Source organism: Pezoporus occidentalis, unplaced genomic scaffold (genome assembly GCF_034315485.1).
Source record: "Pezoporus occidentalis ecotype Australia unplaced genomic scaffold, CSIRO_AGI_Poc_V1 ctg6, whole genome shotgun sequence".
In the NCBI taxonomy this organism is placed as follows: Eukaryota; Metazoa; Chordata; class Aves; order Psittaciformes; family Psittacidae; genus Pezoporus; species Pezoporus occidentalis.
In genome coordinates, this window is record NW_026915943.1 from 9,258,663 (window position 1) to 9,277,111 (window position 18,449).

At 43.5% G+C, this 18,449-nt stretch overlaps 1 protein-coding gene across 2 annotated transcripts; it reads right to left on the reverse strand.

Annotated features, from left to right (window-relative positions):
* Positions 1-758: 758 nt before the first annotated feature.
* Positions 759-15,554, reverse strand: LOC134174390 (transmembrane 4 L6 family member 1-like). 2 transcript variants are annotated; one of them, XM_062639327.1, is made up of 6 exons: positions 15,398-15,554; positions 12,402-12,581; positions 8,936-9,001; positions 4,281-4,426; positions 3,319-3,505; positions 759-2,813 (listed from the first exon to the last, which is right to left on the reverse strand). In XM_062639327.1, exons 2-6 carry the CDS (start codon positions 12,570-12,572, stop codon positions 2,793-2,795), a joined length of 591 nt encoding a protein of 196 aa, XP_062495311.1. In that variant the 5' UTR covers positions 12,573-12,581; positions 15,398-15,554; the 3' UTR covers positions 759-2,792. The 2 variants fall into 2 exon arrangements, with proteins under 2 accessions (XP_062495311.1, XP_062495310.1); XM_062639326.1 differs by having other exon boundaries at positions 12,402-12,584.
* Positions 15,555-18,449: the final 2,895 nt, after the last annotated feature.

Sequence of the window (18,449 nt, forward strand, 5' to 3'; positions counted from 1 at the left end):
AGTAGTAGTCTTATGTAGCCATTTTATTCTGAAGCCAAGCCTAGAAAAGGTTGGGTTTGCAGGTCTCCCTTCAGTGGTTGATGTGAGCAGCTGCCCCTGTTGCTATGTGCTGGCTGGCTCCCAGAGAAGGCTCTCGTGATACTTCTGGGAGGTCAGGCTTTGACTCATGCAAAAGGTGAATAAGGCAATCCAAAAAACCACAGAGATTTCACCACCTTTATGCATCTTGGGTAAGTGAATCTTTAGCTTCCAAGAGAGTATTTGCCTTTGTCACCCACAACCCTGTGTTGGTAGCTCCAACTGAGATACTTGGGTCTCTAGACATCTGTGAGTGGCTCTCAAGCAGGACAGAGGACATGTACCACATTGCATCTGGAGGATGGGCAGGATGCTTTGCTGCATTTCAAATGGCACCAAATGCTCCTGTCTAGAGTAGACAACTGGATCTTCATAGAATCATAGAATGGTAAGGGTTGGAAAGGACCTCAAAATCATCTAGTTCCAACCTGCAGATCCAGTTCCAATCTTGCCCAGAAAGGCAATGCCTCCCACCTGCCTTAGTCACCTCTTTTAGTGTGGGCTGGGGGAAGGCTGCCTCTTCCATCAACTATGTAGCTTAATGCCTGTCCCAGAAAAGACTGCTTTTTGGTGGTTCAAGCTAGACACTTTAACTCTGTTTTCTGTCTTGTTCCGTATCTCTTCCTGCTGGAGCTAGTTTGAAGTCCTTTAGGTCACACAAATCAAGACAGAAGAATCACTTCAGAATGACAATATTTAATATTTACATATAACAGAGAGGCCAGTGATCGCACAGTAGGCAGGACAGAGGTGTCCCCGTAATCACGCAGACATGACACTGAACATCCCCAGGGCAGAACAGCTTGGAGCAAACAGATGGCAGCAGTACAGTGCATACACTTTTCCACGCTGGATGTTGTGTGTGCCACTGGGTGCTGCTCCCTCTCCGAGTGCTGGCACAGCCTAAACTTGCTCTATCATTGCAATGAGAGTCAGGGAGGCAAGACTAAAGGATGAGGGCAGGGATGGTGTTCAGGGACCATGAAGAGCTCATAGAGCACCTCTGCTGATGAAGGAGTCTGTCTGTGCCTGACTGCATGATGAATATCCTTGCTTCTAGCTGCCTCCTTGAGTCTTTTCCTGGTTGAAACAGTTGGCTTTATTTTGAAGTCTGCTTTATATCATAGCACTGCCCAGGCTTCACTGCTGACAATGGGCATGAGCCATTTAAGCCACCTGGCAGGTTTGGATGCTCCTAGCTACGACTGCAAACTTTGACAAGTCTTATGCATCTTTTTCTTTTACAAAAGGTACTTTTAAGTTTTATATGTCAAATTTCCTGCTTTAGGGGTGAAGTGATACTCCAAGGCAGTATACTTGTGCTCCTCATCTAGCACAGCTGACATTTTCTTCCCCATTTTGTGTAAATGGGACACTAATACAAAGCATTTTCTGTGCTGGATTAGAGGACAGCACAGCCACGTGTGTCTGCATTAACTGTGCTCAAATGACTTGCTCTTATGCTACAATGCAGAAATGTGAACAACTTTTGACTGAGAAAACATCAATGTTTTTCTGTGAAAAATGGACTCCAAGTGCTTCAAATGTGTTCAGATTTTCACAGCTGTGTACGTGCATTCGGGATGGATAAAGATTATCTTACAGTTTGGCTGACTCAGTGGCATGTCCAGGAATTAACCTTTGAGGAAGTCACTGAAATGATGGGGCTTCTGAAATTTGCCTGTCATGGACTTTAGCATCGAGGCCTTGATCTTGAGTAGTGATGAGGAATTATGCAGTTCCCGCTTGGGATTACTGTAGCTGTAACACCAAGACTGATGCAATCTGTTGTCTTTCAGATTGTATCTCTTATTTGCTACCAAGCTGCACATAATTACTACCTTTATCGATTTAATGTTTATCTTTAACAGTTAACTGCTTTGTCCATGTGATCTATTCTAGAACAGCCCTACAGACCTTTGTGGAAATCACTGAAATTCCTATGCAGTCTCCGGTGGGAAAAATTGGTGAGGTTCTCCACTGTTTCATGAAACCGGACATTTCTAAATCTTCATCTTGCTGCAACCCCTATTGTCTATATAGACTCAAAAGCCACGTCTCTTAGATGCTTCTGTAGAACTGATTTAAAAGTGCACTGGACTTTGTCAAGCATGACAGCAAGCTACTGAATGGGCATAAGGGGATTTGGCTCCAGAGTGGCTGAAAACTATGCTTCAGTTGCCTGCCTCTGTGGTGTTACATATGCCTTCAATATATTCCATGCACATCCTAATTTAAATCTGGAAGTGCCCAGTTAGCAAGTTAATAGCAACAGACAGGTGAGCTCATGGTGGGATTTTGAGGGAGATGGAAGGTTATTTACATCCAGACAGAGAGCTCCTGCTTGGTGAAGCTGATAAATGTGTGCATTAACAATGGTTCAGATTCCCATATTCACAAGGGGCAAGCGGTGAGATCTATATGGGGACTGTTGTGTTTTACGTGCAAGTATAGCGGTCAGGACCAGACAGATTGGTGGTTTTGCCAATACCTACTGAGCCCTAGTAGATATATTTAGAGAGATGAAAAGCTGCAGTCTCAGATCTAAGTGATCCAGACCTTTTCCATCCTGACTTCTTTATGAAAAAATTCATTTTCCCCCATGAAACTCCTGACATTTTAGGTTTTCTTTGTTGTCCCCCTCATAAATACATCACAGTGCACTATCCTTATTGTATGTGAATTGGCAGCTCAATGCTTGTCCTGTAGGTCATTCACATTCCAGAAATAGTTGTCTGAAAGGCAATGAATGAAAGATGATTAATTAATATTCCAGGGGGATATCAGACTTCCTGCAAGCATCTTGTACAGTGAAAATAAATAGTGAAAAGAAAGCAATGGTGATAAATAAAACTTAAAAGAAGTTTCCTTCCATTTTCTAAAATGACATTTTTACTACTGTTGACCAATTACAAACCCCTCTACTTCTCATCCCTCTCTGAGAAGCCAGAAGCCATTACCCTTCACCAAAAAGGCTTCTTGAATGGGAACACAACCATGCAACCAAGCATGTCAACGCATCACACTGCTCTGCTGTTTTGAAACATCTTAGGACTGGGTTATCCCTGACTACAGTGTGATGGAGAGACAGTGCGTAAGTCCATCTGTACTGCCTCAGCTCCCTGGAGGAGCTCATTCAGGGGCTGTGCTGATCTCTCTGCTCATGTACCATTACCAGAGCCTGAAAAAGAAAAGTGGTAAGAACATAAAGCACTCTGATATCTTTTCCTGCATACCAACCTTTCTTTTCCTCATGCATGTGCCACATATGAAGCCAGTGAGTCCACTGATGACTTGAATAAAACAAAGAATAGCTTCAATCACACCAATGGCCAGGAGAATAGAGAAAAGGATGATATTCCAAAGGATGATGTTTTCAGGTTCTTTGCAAATGCTCCATGTTGTCTGATTGAACAAATAATTTCCTCTGTGATAGAGAAAAATAACTGGCAATGTATTAGAAAACACAAATTTGACAATGCTTTCTGTGTTTTCTGGCATTACACTTTCTGAACTTGATTGAACAAAGTGAGTCTCAAATTCTACTATAATTGGTAAAAGCTGGTGGTTCTCTTCAGAATTCCCTTTACAGAGGTGCAATTGGTGACTAGGGAAGTGAGATGCACCTGTTGCATGCACAAGAATCTCCCTTTTGTTTCATGGCAGTGTCAGTAACTAAAGGGAAAGGATCATAAGGATTTTAAAACGTGTCTCCATATTGTCCATTTCCTGCTGTGCTATCTCAGCCCAGTATATCTATCACCTCTGCCTCTGGCTTGAAGAGCATGGTTGCCAAGGTTAACGTAATGATTCAGAGAAGATTATCGTTTTGCTTTTCAGAAGTTGTTAGACTCACTTCATGATGATTTAGCAGATATCAGGACAATAGTTATCAAACATTTCCTTTTGACTCCAGTGGTAGTCACAGCTCAGCAGCCTTTTGAAAGCCTAGTGCAACTTGCACAAGGGGCTGCTGATGAGCACGACAGAAGAAACTCAGGCAGTTCTCCCAGAGATGATTCCTTGGTCAAAGAACTAACCAGCTGGAACACGGTACTCAAAGAAATGTGAGTTTAGGTATAGACAGGGTGGACCATCAGTTCACGTTGGGAAAATCCTAATTTGCTATAGGAAGATGAGGGGGGATTTAGGGAAGGCAAAGTTGAAGGAATTAAGGTTGAAATTAAGGGAGTCATACTCACTCCAGAGTGTCGTTCCTGAAAGGATAGAGGTATTCTCCATCACCTGTGTCACACAGAGGGCCCCCAATGAGCCCCAGTGAGGAGATGACCACACAATATGCTCCTCCGGCAAATCCCAGCACAGCCAGGACCACTGACAGCAGCATCTGAAAGGGAAAAGACCATCAGCATTGCATGCACAGAAGCTTGAGTAGCATGGAAAGCTTACACTGAATGGGAAGGAATTATCTTTATCTGTTTCTTATTGTATGCTGAAACTCATAGTAATAGCATGATATTTATGGGAATAAAAATCAGTTGACTTTATCGGACTGTGCAGATATCCTAGATGTGAAAGGATTTCAGACTGTATTCGCGTTGCTTTGAAAAGTAGGTAAAGCCCAGAGCTTTACTTGTCCAGAGATCTATATTTGACCCATCAATTATGAAAAATCTGGAGGGACATCTTTCAAAAAGCCAGCAATAAGCCAGTATTGGCTTGATGTCATCCGTATCATGTGCCTTGACACTTCCATCTCTTGACCAAGAGCAGCTTTCTCAGCTCTTGTACCAACAGAAACTAGCAAGCAGTTACTGAACCAGGTATGAAAGCGACAGAGGGTACATTAGTGGTTTTGTTAATTGATGAGGAATGCAAAAAAAAGCCTTTTTTATTGATGTTTTTTTTTAATTTTGCCACAGCCTGAGGTGGTTGCCACTGCTCGTGTTGAGAAACCTAATTGCGTTGCATGTGGCAACCATCAGTGACTTTGAATTATATGTAATGCACTTATACTTTTTACGTTGTCCACTCCCATGGAAACGTTACCTTTACTCAGTTTTGGGGTAGTTTTCTGTTAATGGATAGATTGTACCTCATTGATGTTTGTATATAGCAAAAAAATATCAGGAGGGTGCTACTGGTGGTGTATCTGGGACAGGCTTCTCACTAGTCTTGTTGAGAGTCACTGCTTGTGGCTGTTCACAACTCTGCCAAGAAGGAAAAGAGAAATACTCTGGAGGAGACTGACAGAGCCAAGGGAAGGCTTGGACTGGGGTAAGGAAGTGAGACTGCCTCGGAGTCAGGGCAGAGGCACAGCTGAGGAAGTACACTGGAAACACTCCCATCCATGACTTGGGTTTGAAGCCAAATACCACAGGCCTCATATTTCCCTATTGCCAGCAAATACCAGTGGAATTTAACAGCCCACAAGGAAGGCAGAAACCTTCTCCTACTGACAGAAGCCCCACAGAGCTCTGCACTTGAGAGTCAAATGTAAATATCCACCATCCATGTTACAGATTTGCGACATAGTCTTGAATTGACTGCCTGAACATGTTCAAGCTAGTGCATGCAGTTTCCAGCTTGCCAGCTGGTGACTGCTTTCTGTAAAACTTTGTATGCTGCTGGTGTGTAAATTGACTCATTTTTGAGCGTTGTTTGTGTGTTGTTTTGCCTTTAAAGCAATCCCTGAGTTAGAAGTTGCTGTGATTTCTCATGAGATTTATTTCATCATTACTGATTAATAACTCAGTCTTTTCTTTTGCAAAGGTGGGTGCTCTTTTTGTCTTTATCAGTATGCTGGCTGAGTTGCCTCTTAGCAGGGCTTCATTGTCAGCAAATGTAGGTAATTTAGTATATTGTCCTGGACCAGAGCAGTGCCTGGGTTGTAGCTAATGCACTGTCTCTCATAATAAGATCACCAGCCACCCCTTGCAGTGAAGGTGAGTGACCAATACTCTGTCTGAAACTGCTACCTGTGCTGAAGCCCTTCTCATCTGTTTTCTCATTTATTTCAACCGTGCATTCTGCATCTTGGCTAAAGGATCTTAATTATGCTAAAGCCTAGTTTTAGCACAGCATAGCAGTATGGGGCATCCCAAAGGTAATTATGATAGCAAAAGTCAGATGGTCATTTGCTATTACTATGTTTTATGACAGTGATTAGTACCAGTAGTACTTGTCAGTGCTATCTTTGATGACTATTCTGTGACACACAATTCTCTCATCTGAAATCTGTTGGCTGTATGACTAACTTCATCTCATCTATTTCCCTTACTGTGCACACAGTCACATAGACAAGGACTTTACTGCCTGAAGCTGCTGCGGCTGTTAGATTTCCTCAGCATTTTCTAGACCTGCAGTTGTATTTCCCCATTATATCTACCATTCTGCAGACTTTTCTGAAGGTTTGCCCCATATCTGTGGAAATACAAGAATTTTATTAACTGTTTCATCATCTCAACCTTTCAGCATTTTCCTGGTGAACGGAGGAAGACTTTTAGCACTTATTCTTTGAGCATTTGCATCAGCTGCTTTGGTGAAGTTACCAAGTTCCTCCTGTCCCATCTTATGCTGCTCTTTATTGCCCTGGTTCTTGTTTCATGCACATTTCTTCTCTGTTACTTTCTCCCTTCTTTCACTTGTTTTGGGTCTTTTTGTGGAATTAACATTCTGTCTGGTTATCCAGATATCTTTATAAAGTTTCTTTGTCTGCAAAGCTGCTATGGTTATTCTTGTTCTACCAGTAACTCTAAAGGAAGGCTTAAAGTCAAATATCAGAGTATGTTTGCAGATGCAATGGCAGAAGCTGCATTTTGAGGGTCCTTTTTTCCATATTGTGCCAGTGCAGTGGATGCTTTCAGATATGTTCATGCTAAGACATGGAAGCTTGGTAAATCTGTTAACTTTCCAAAGTCATTACTTGCATTATGTAAGGACAAGAAGCTATCGAGGTATGCTTGAAGGCAACAATTTGAAATGAATTAATGAAAAAACTTACTCAATGCAGCACATAATCACTGGGAACTGGAGAATTCAATAAAGAGAATAAAAAGGATGAGAAATATAGCAATTATGATTACTATTGTTGATACTTCAGCAGAAGGTAAAGGCCTTGATGAAGTCTGAAGCTATTAAACCAGGAATTTTGCAAAATATAATAGGATTGAGTCCCTACCCTGAGGAAAATAGTAATTCTATGGTTTGGGTTGGACAGGACCTTACAGCTCATCTCGTTACAACCCCCCTTCCATGGGTAAGGACACCTTCCACTAGACCAGGTTCCTCAAAGCCCCATCTAATAATCAAACTACTTCTCAACAATGTCTATTGTATTCCTCTGTAACGGCAAATAAGGAAGAGCTTGTAAGTAACCCATCAGTGACTGGAAGGTGCAGACAGGATACTTGGTATCTGTGTGCTGCTTCCAGGAATGGCTTAGACAGTCAAAGGGTGGTGGAGGACAACGGAGAAGAGTGGGGGTTCTGTGGATGCAGGCTGCTGGGCAGCATGGTGCTACCACTTGCATTAGTGGGCTGGGGCAGTGAACTCTTGGCTCTGTAATATTTAGTGCTAGGATGAAGGATGGAGAAGGGAGAACTGAGATGACTTGAGGACTGAGCCCAGTTCAGCTGGATTCCCCCTCCTGACTTACCACGTTCAGCAGTGTGGGAACACCTACATTATGGCTGTTTTCACCACAGTATGGCTGTTTTCACCACAGTATGGCTGTTTTCACCACAGTATGGCTGTTTTCACCACCACTTTCTACCTCACTCAGAATGAGATGCAGCTGGCTCAGGCACTGGGTTCAGGGTGCCTAGATTCGGCCCCAGCTCTTCAACTGCCGACTTGGGTGTTGTTAGCATCTTTTTGTGCATGTGACTTTGGGTGAAATCAATGCAATGGCATGTCCCTTGGGATGTACTTGTTGACATTAATGAAAAATGTTATTTTGGCATTATGAATAATGAATTACTTAAGTAAAACATCTTGAAGAGGTAAAGGTCTTCTTATGGATGAAACTAAATATTAATTGAAGAGTACAGAAGAGACATGTTTTGTTGTATGGAATCTCTCATTCCAGGCTGCTTCTGGGAAGGATGCAGACTAAAAATAACATTTCTAAATCACATTATTTTTCTAATAATGATAACCACAGAGAAGTCTGTGCCCAGGGCACGAGGATTAATGGAGATGCCTGTGTATGACATGTTGCTTTATAATATTCTTAATTATCAAGGGAAAAATTCCCCGTCTTTTCTCTGGATGGCAGAGAGCCCAAATTGCATTTGCACCTTTCATGTGCATAATGCTTAGAAAGATGTGTGCTACAGGTCAGAGCTGCAGGAAGCAGCGCTGGCTCCTTGGTGCCAGCCACAACATCTCAGGCTTTAAGCATGGGCCTGCAAAGCAGGGGACCTATCTGCCCCTGCAGAGGTAAGCAGGGATGCACCTGTGGAAAAACAAATTGCCATAGAAGGGTATTGAGAAATAGGATCAATTGGAAGCAGAAAGAACAGGCAGCTGTCTTAATCTTTAGGGTTGCCTCAAGCAGGAGGAAGCTGGAGCCAGATTTTACTTTATGTGGGGTGAAGTAGGGAAGCTTTGTACCCCTCTGCCCTCAGCATTGTGCATAAATGCTCCAGCCCCTGCCCAGCTGAGTATGCTACCCTTCCTATCAGTGGCTATCGAAACATTCTTGTTGGCTAACTGAGCTCTCGGCCCCAGCCCAGGGACGCTGTAGATCAAGCTCCCTTTCTGCATTTCCCTGACATGGCTGTTGATGGTGGTGTCATGGTTTGTCATTGTACATTTCTACCTGCTGAGCAGCCATTTAGGAGTTATTGCACAAACCCCATAGTGCCACTTCAACACTTAAATATCCACTTACCCCACATCTGTTAGCGCAACATCCTGCTCCGCCTGCTCCCAGCATCATGAAAGCTGGTAAAATAACCTGTGAGGAAAGAACAAGCTGAATTGGTGTGCAGTACTTCTGCTGGGATGGGTTTTAAAGCCTAGGAGCTGGGGCATCATGTTCCTCAAATGCAAACCTCCTGCCTCTGCTCTGTGAGTTGCACTTGCTTAGACTTCAGTGCTTGCTGAAGAGAAACTCTAACTTACAGCTAGAGTTGGCTGTCAAGTTTCTGGTACAGTGATTCTGAGTGCTGAAGCTATACTCCTTCTTTTCAGCAGGGTTTTGTTGTTTTTTTTTCAGGAATAAATGTGTCAGTTTTGAGAAAATGGAATTTCTGTTTGGGAAAATGCATCAGTGAAGTAAGAACTATGTCAGTTTAAGTTTTCTGAGCATCCTGCTCTGCATTACAATAGGGAAATCAGTCTTAAACTTCCTGAAACACATCTGGTTTTGGGTCTTTGTGCCAAGCTTCTGGAAAACCTACAAAATGGACTTCTCTAAACAGGGAACTCCCAGTTAACATCAGCTTTCTCCATGGTAATTATCAGGTGGAGCTGGACTGATATAATGAAGTCAGTAACCATCTGTGTCTCAGGATATAATGTCACCTTACAGAAGCACTCTGGAGATAGGAAAAGCTGCGTTTAGTTTGGTAGCTAGAGGGCAAGAAAGCTTTTGTGGGTCTAGCTGCGCTGTGCAGCCAGAGCATTCCTGCTGCCTTGCCTCTGCCCATTGCTTGTGTAGGCATTTCAAAGAGCAACGCAAGACAATGTGTATTTGAGAAAGTAGGAAACGGTCCCTATAAAATTAATGAAAGAAGAGGCAGCCAAACAAATGAGCAAATAAAGTAAAAGCTGTACAAGCAGCCTGACTAAATGCTGGACAGATGTTGTCCCATGTAGGGCAGGGAGAGCACAATGTCCACGGTGAATGGAGCCTGGGGAATTTGTGTGTATAGTGACAATCACCATTAGACTGTGTAGGACAGTGCCATGAAACCTGATTAGATTTGCAGACCCCGTGGTATGTTTCAAAGGACTTTCTCTCCGTTGCCTTTTATACACACCCCAGGGGCAGCTCCAGCACCTGCAGTGGCTGCTGGACCACAGCTGGACACCTGCAGATGTAGAGCATTGAGGTCAAAAAAGACATTCCTCTTCCTGGAAAGAAATGAGCTCCAAAATAACCAGAGGTGGCCCCCAAGGCAGCCTCAGCCCCAGCATACTGCTGCCTGGCACTCAGGAGAGCTAATACCTCTGCCCATCAAACCAACACTCCCTGTCCTCCAGGGCTATCTTTCTTCTTTGGAGGTTTCCCATCTAGGCTGTGAACAGCTTTGTATCATCTATTAGCCTGGCTCAGGATGAAGGGTTTTCTTAGAAGCCTGATTATGCATACCTGCCTTTTGACATGCGAATGAGAATTTCCTAGATTTGGCTGGGAGTAAAACGAGGGCCATGCATGAGCCGTTGCTCAGTCAGGCCTTTTCCAGTGTTGCACGTTGGCTTCCATTAGGAAAAGTGTTGCTATGACACACAGAGCCAGTCTTTACACCCTAAGCTTTTGAAATAAGGAAACGGAGAGGTTTTCACGTCATATAAAGCTCCATTAGGGAAGCAGCAGAGGAGGAGGAAAGGGTGGGGCTGGCTGCTCAGCCAGAATGTGAGCTGATCATCCAGGCTGTATCAGTCTAAGGATGAACTCCCATGTGGAGGCAGCTTTGCTCACTCATAGGGCCAGGGCAGGCTGTTAAGAAGTTTCCTTCACAGCCCTGGCTCTGAAGCCTGTGTCCTCGTTACAGGGAGATCCTCCAAGGTTGGGCAACCTTTTCATGACTTTCTGCATTTCTTCTGGGGAGAAGCTGGGTGCATGGGGGAGCACATTGCAGCCTGGTCTGTCCAAACTATGGAGTCAGGATACAGACCAGGCTCCCGTCATGGAGCCTGGCTTAGCTCCCTAGGAGGCCTGAAAACCAACCTTCATTTTCTCATGCTTCCAGCACCTGAAAATGGAGCTGACGGTAATGCTTTCTTTCCCATTCTCTTCACCTGTGGGCATTTGTCATGCTGTTTTCTGGGATACACGCACACTCAACAGCATTGTTTGTGGATCAATAATTACTCCTCTTGCTGTTTGAAGATCAATGCAAATGCAAATTTTGCCTCCTCCCCTCTCACTTGCTGTTCTCATTTTTGATGTATGCAGTGGTGGCCACAGGCAAGTCTGTGAGAAAGCCTTAAAAGAAGGCAAGTTTTCAATGAGCCTGTGATGCTGTCTTGCCTAACTTCTGCCTTTCCTTTCATTGAACGCCAATGACTCCTGGGCTTGCAGTGATACGAATTTTCCACAGGTCTCTCCTGTAGTTCCACTTGTTGCTTTAGGCTTCCTTCACAAACTGATGCTTAGGTTCAAGCTCAGCATGAGTAATAGGCCTAAGTGGTAGCTGGAAGATGAAGTAGGCAAGCTGCTGGTGAAGAACGACTTATACCATGTTCCTGCTTTGGGAAATATGACTCTGAACCACAACCACTGTAGCTTTTACATAGACTTTAACTGGTAGCTGCATCATAGCCTGACTGTGAATGAGATTTCCTTTTTTCTGAGCTAATTATTCTGAAACACTCATTTTTTTGATGTGCAGGTAGCCAGCTCTGTGCCAGTGTACCATCTGCCTGGGCTGTGAAACAGCCAGTGCTTGTCATAGGCATGTTACTCTCTCAACTTTTTATCTGACTTGGGTGGGTAATTGGAAGAGCATAAAGGGAGCATGCTTTCTAATGAACTGGAAAGGTCAGTATTCCCAAACATGTTCCCTTCGAGTTATGGATATTCACAAAAAAGCCATCTTTCCTAAGTGGTGGGATGGAGAACTGGCTGCAGAAGAGCACAAACAAACCAGATCAAACCCCAAAGGAGGTAAGTGGGTATGTGGGAACATGGGAAGCATTTGGGATTTAGGACGTTTGCAGCTCCACATTTGTTGTGTTGACTGGGTCTCTAACAAACGCCTACTGAAACATGCTTCAGTTTTGCCCTTAATGGTTCTCTTGTGATTTAAGTGAGCATAGAATCAGTTAAAGGAGTAATGTGGGGTGCAGACAATAGTTACAATTCCCCACATCCAGCTGAGTTTAGGACCTCAGTTTTGCTTTGACTCATGGAGGATGAACACCCATGTCACCCTTCTCCACAGTGGGAAGTAAGTCCGATTGCTTCCTCCTGATTTGGAGTCTTCATATTTATCTCAGGAAAACCTCGTATCCCTGTGATAAGGGACTTTTTCAGTCTTGAATGAGCTTTATGAATCCTGTACCCAACTTCCCAGTTAATGTTTATGCAAAACAGGTTTCTATGACTTTTTTGTGTGTTATACTTACCCCTGAATTTAAACAAAACCCAACCAAGCCCATAAGAAACAGTAGCAACAATTCTCTCTTACCAGTATCCCAGCTCCCAGAATGCCATGGAAAAACCAGACCAGATCAGTTATCTCACTGAGCTGCAGAACTTGTCCATTGGGGAAGTACAGGAGGATGTTGCAGACTATGGCACAGGCTGCCAGTGGGAACAGGGTGATCCCAATGCACTTCGAACACTTCCCTGTGCACATGGTAGCTCTCTGCTGAGGAAAGATGCAGAGAGGTTTAGGTTACTGCAGCACAGGGAGCATGGCGTTTCAGCAGTTTTCTTCTTTCATGAAAGAAGGATCAATTTTGAAGCAAGAAATGTTCCAGTTAAGGCACAGATAATCCTGTTCTACAGAGCCTGTTCCCTTCAGAGACATTACTTAAAATGGAATTATTAAAAACTGGAATGTTTAATTGAATTTATTCAAATTTGCCAGGACTAAACATGTGTTGGTATGAAATGAACAGAGAGTTTTGTTTTGATTGTTAATGGACAACTGGGAGACTCAGTAACAAAACCATGGCTGCACAAACTGACACCCTGGCTAGGAGGCTTCATGGTGGGGCTAAGAATGGAAGGGGATGCACCTAAACAGCACCAAGATGTCTAGGACCACTGCCTTGGGAAGCTGATTTGATATCATCTCCTGCACTCAAGGTCTGGAAAAGCAGGAGATGACTGCCAGGAATGCCATAAAAACGTTCAACCTTGCCTTGCTGCTGGAGCAGCAGGAGGAGCCTTACCAGGGCCCCACCAGCTGCATTTTCTCTATTTCAGTCAAAAATACACTGTCAGCAAGACCTGGAGAAACTTTCATTACTGTTTCCTATGACATGCTAACTCCACACATAAGGGTAAATAAGACTGTTGGTTATGTGACTGTTTGGCACCCACCCTCAAATATCTGAAAAACTGGAAACGTGTCCAACCCTATTTGCTAAGGGCAGGTCACGAAGCCATCCCAACTCATTTTCAGCGATCTGCCATAATGTATAAAACAGCAGGTTATTATTTCACAGCAGTAAGGTTCTTTTAAAATCAAGGAATCAACATAAATAACAGATCATCGGAAGAGGTCTCCAGTCCTATCTCCTGCTGAAAGCAGGACTACTACCAACACTAGGTCACTGTGCCAGCCATAGCTTTGTGTAGCTGAGCTTTGAAACCCCCCAAGGATGGAGCTAATAACACCCCTCTGGGTGATCTGTTGCAGAGCTGCCTCAGCCTCCCTGTGAAAAAGTCTTTCCTCATGTCCAATCTGAATCTTCCAAGCTGTAAGCATGGCTGTTGCTCCCATGCTCTTCCACTGCTCCATCACCTCTGTCACTCCCTTACAAGTTTGTTGCAGGCTGCTATTAGAGCCCTCTTCACCAAAGTGAGCAACCTCAGCTCATACTGCACCTGCACTGTGACCTATAGCCAAAGAGAAAAGGCTGATGAGTACAGAAGTGGATCCACAGCTATTTCTTCGTGTCAGGATGGAAATTGCAGACTACTGGGTCAGAGGTCATTGAACTTTTAGACTGCCACTAACTTTATGGCACAAACTGAGCACAACTTCTTCATGATGTTTTATCATAGCAAAAACCTCACTCCAGCTCAAGGCTTTCAAATGCATAAAAATACCAAATATGAATCTGTGCATTTCTGTTCTCACAGAAAGCTGACAGTTTATGATGTAGAGGCTTTGCTTTCCTGTGAGCAAGATACAAAATGTAAGAGAAGGAAGATGATTTGGACACACACCATTTCAGAACATGTGTTACACACATACACATGCAGCCATGCACGCACAAATGCCTACTCTTGCTACGTGCAAACACGTTTTGTAATAACCAAGGCAGGAGAGAGTGAAATGCCCCTCAATTTAGTCATGTGCATTGGCTAATCCTGGAAGTTTTGTTTCAGAAGTTGGTGTTGAAAAGGTATTAAGCAGGTTGGGAGTATAGGAATCAATCAAGGTTGGATTTCCAAGCAGAATAGCCCAGGTGAAAGACAGCATGAAGACATTTGAAAAAGCCAGAGGCAGGCTGAAACCAGCTTCATTGACAGAACAAAGACAGCAAGAGGTGTGGTAAGTCATGAAGACAGACCATTGTCCTCAGACCTCTGTAACTTAGAGGGAAAGCAGACAGACTTTACGGGATGCTGTATATTGTTGTAAGGTAGCTGAGACTGCCAGAGACTTCTGAGTTTGCTCTTCTATAGCAAAAAATTTGCATTGTTCTCTGCTGCTGCAGGTTTAATAACAGCACTGTGCTTAGATGGCTTTTTTTTCTGAGCCCTTTACAATCACATCATGCTTTTTAATCCAGCTTTAAAGCAAGTTAGCTAGCATGAAACTATTCCAGAAGAGAACATTTTTAACAGAGATGCTTCTTGATTTATGGTCATTACCTATTGTTTATATAGTACCCAATGTATTTGTTAATTTTTTACGCTGACTTTTACCTGTTTGCTTTTCTGTCTCATTCCAGCTTGTGCTTTTCCATGTGCTTGCCCAATCTCATCTACTTCCCCTCCCCAGAGAGAAGCAAACAAGCACAGGCACAGCCTGGCCTCCTTCTGTAAAAGCTAAGTCTTGCAGGTGAGTTACAAACTCTCTTCTGCATCTTTCATACATAGCCAGAGGGCTTGGTTCTCGCCCGGTGCGAAGCAACATGACGCTGCTTTGGCTGGAAGAACAGGGGTTTACAGCCCATTCTCTCTGACCTATCTCAATACCACTTCAAACTGCAAGGAGAACTTAACTAAACATCAATCACCAGACCTAGTGAGAGACTCTACCACCACAATCAATGCTGCTTTGCTACCTGTGTACATCAGAGGATCCGAATGTTATTACAGCTTAGGAAAACACTCTGGATTGCCACAAGCACTCAACGCACTTTATTAATTCAGCAAACAAAAGCACTTTCTACAGCTTCGCTAAGCAAGGTGGCTAGAGAAAGCTTCTAACTTTTAACTAGAGTTTTAGAAAGATTTGCTTTTTAATGCTGAGGGAAGCATAGAAATATCTTTGCTTACCTTCTACACGGGTCTAATTTGGCCTCCAAGCTCCAGTTCCCAGCAGCTGGCTTCAGGCTTTCCAGCTCTTCTCTCCTGAAGCACGGCAGTCTGAGGGAGTCACAGAGATGTTTTCTAGTGATGGCCTCTTTTAAACAAACAGCTGTTGCTCTTCAGAGAATTAGGAAATACCCCACATTATCCCTGGTTGGCCAGCGGGAGGTTGGCGTGCCACCCAGTGCTATCGATTACGTTCAGGCAGTGTTCCAGTGGTCAATGCCTCGGCCCCCCAGGACACACAGCTTGGAGCAGTGGAGACCTTTTTTACTGCTGCAATCATTTCAGCTGTGGAGTTTGGCAGAAGAGGAAGGGCAGGAGACAGCAGTGGTGCAAGGGGTTGAAACACGAGGTGGTGGCATGGCAAAGCCATTGGTGTGGCATCATCTTCTGCACAATGCGGTTGTGACTGTTAAAGTTCAGAACCGAGTTTGCTGCAAAGCAGGGGAGTGAGGTGAGTGAGAAGGAAGGGAGGGAAAGAAAATCCTTAGTAAGACAGTGGAAAAAAGAGAGAGAAGGGCAGAATGGCTGGAGAGAAGGGAGAGGTGTGACCAAGGGAGGAAACAAGGAAATTAAAACACAGCTCCAAGGAAGAGAGAGTAGGAAGATGGAAGGGAAATGAAGACTCGCTCTAGCAGAGAAGAAGGGAGAGATAGAAGAGGCACTAAGGATGGGCCAAGAAATTAAGAACACAATGAAGAGTATGAAGAAACATCAAAATTAAACTGGGAGTTGACTTCTACTGAGGAAAAAGGGACTTTCTTTTGTAGAAAATGTGATAGTAATAACCATTGAAATATGTTCAAACACAAAACCATATAAACATATCTAGGTTAGATTTGGCCCAAGTCATGCTGGGAATATGCTAAGATCCCTTCCAGATCAACTGAAAACATAAACACCCCCCTCTGGAAGGCACCTGCTGTTGCCTTGTTCTCAACATCCAGAAGGAAGGATGACTTGACCACAAAAACATTAATGAAAGGGACATGTGAGTGAATGCAAAGATGCAAAATATTCCACTCTCCACCTTGCCATGTCACATTTTCAGTCTTTAATGTCACTACAAAAGATTGGTTGTATAGCCATATGTACATGACTTAGGATGTCCATGAGGTAGATGTAACCCTAGGCTGCATTTGTTCCTAGTGAGAGAAACGGACACTTTATCTGTGTTAGTATTAATGTTAAACACAATTTTTTTTACTGCTTCAAGAATATCTTTATAATTGCTCATTACTGAAGAGGATCTATATCCAGTCTTTGAGGAGATCTGAATTAAAAGCTGCTTACTGTGAGGTTCAGAAGGAATGCCAGAAAGAAGAGCAAAATGGAACTCTGCATTAACACCCCAGGGACTGACAACCACTTGTTTTCCTGAAGTGATAGATAAATCCTAAAGAAATGGAAAAATAAACCAGAACACCCCAAACCAAAAACAAAAACCCGAGCTCCAAACCACTTAGAAACTCTGAATTTTGTCTGTGAAGTGTTCAGTGGCTAAGCTGAGTTTATGTGATTGTGTACATCTATTTTTCCCTCTGCGATATTGACTTTGAAGGCAATGCAAGCATTTTGTGTTCCACTGGTCAATGCCTCCTGATTATATTGACTGACTGTGCATCAGTTCTGGTCCTCCTTTTATCTCTATCCTTGTAGCCATAAACTCTTTATTAATTTTCCAGTTGCACATAGTAGCACGGGTACTGAGAATAGAAATATAAATATGTGAAAAATCCTGTTCATCATGCTAGAAATGAAAACTATTCCAGCCCTACAACTTCCCCTGGTAGTGCAATATGTGAGTTAGAAACTGAAGAATTAGAGCACCGCGCAGGTTTCTGAAGGGCATATCTGACTGCCCCCTTACTCTATTAATAGATATGCCCCATTTGGAGCGCAGCTGCAGTGCACTAACAAGAAAATGCCCTTTTTGCTGTTGATACGCTGTGTAAAAGGAGCCAGGCAGCTCTGCTCTCATTTATTCTAGTATAAATCTTAAGTGGTTCTTCCAAAGTCAAAACTTTACTCAAATACACAGTGACACTCCACCCAATTTAATGTATTCCATGTTGGCATCATGACACGAATTTACCTCTTGCTGCTGTTTCCTGTGACTCCTTGCTGTTAATGTTTTCTTCAGCTGAGAGAGAGTAGTGATAGGACAAGGGGGAACGGGTTAAAACTTAGACAGGGCAAGTTTAGATTGGATATGAGGAGGAAATTCTTTCCTGTTATGGTGGTGAGGCACTGGAATGGGTTGCCCAGGGAGGCTGTGAATGCTCCATCCCTGGCAGTGTTCAAGACCAGGTTGGACGAGGCCTTGGGTGATATGGTTTAGTGTGAGGTGTCCCTGCCCACGGCAGGGGGGTTGGAACTAGATGACCTTAAGGTCCTTTCCAACCCTAACTATTCTATGATTCTATGATTCTCTTCAGAAAGAATCATAGAATCATGAAGCAATATGCTGTTAAGAGGCTTTTTCTGAGATGTGCTGGCTCTGAGAAGGCTCATGAGCATTGCAGACAACCTGCCTTGGAGCCCCAGCTGGCTCTCCCTGCAACAGGTACCCAGGTTAACATGCCTACCTGTATCCAGGAGTGAGCAGATGCCTTGTTAAGGTACAAACATCAAGGTGGAAATGGTAGTATCAGTGTTATTTAGGTTTTCCTTTATCCACAGTATTGCAGACCCTTACAATGCCAGCCAACAGAAAGCTGGTTGCAAGGCAAGGGCTCCCAGGAAGATGAGGAGCAGATCTAGGCAAATCAGACTTGACTCAGATCAGAGACAGCCATAAAAAGTAACACTGAATAATTGAGTGGTGCAGGTTATGGTACTTGTATTAAGACTATATATGAGTCTGAAGAGTTGGAATGAAAGTTGTACTGGACTTTGTTTGGGAGTATATTCACTGCATGGTACCATCTCACGCGGATGGCTCTAGCACACAGAATATGCTGAAATGCACTTTGCAGCTTGAATGTCGCATACATGGATCTTTCCTTCTCTTCAA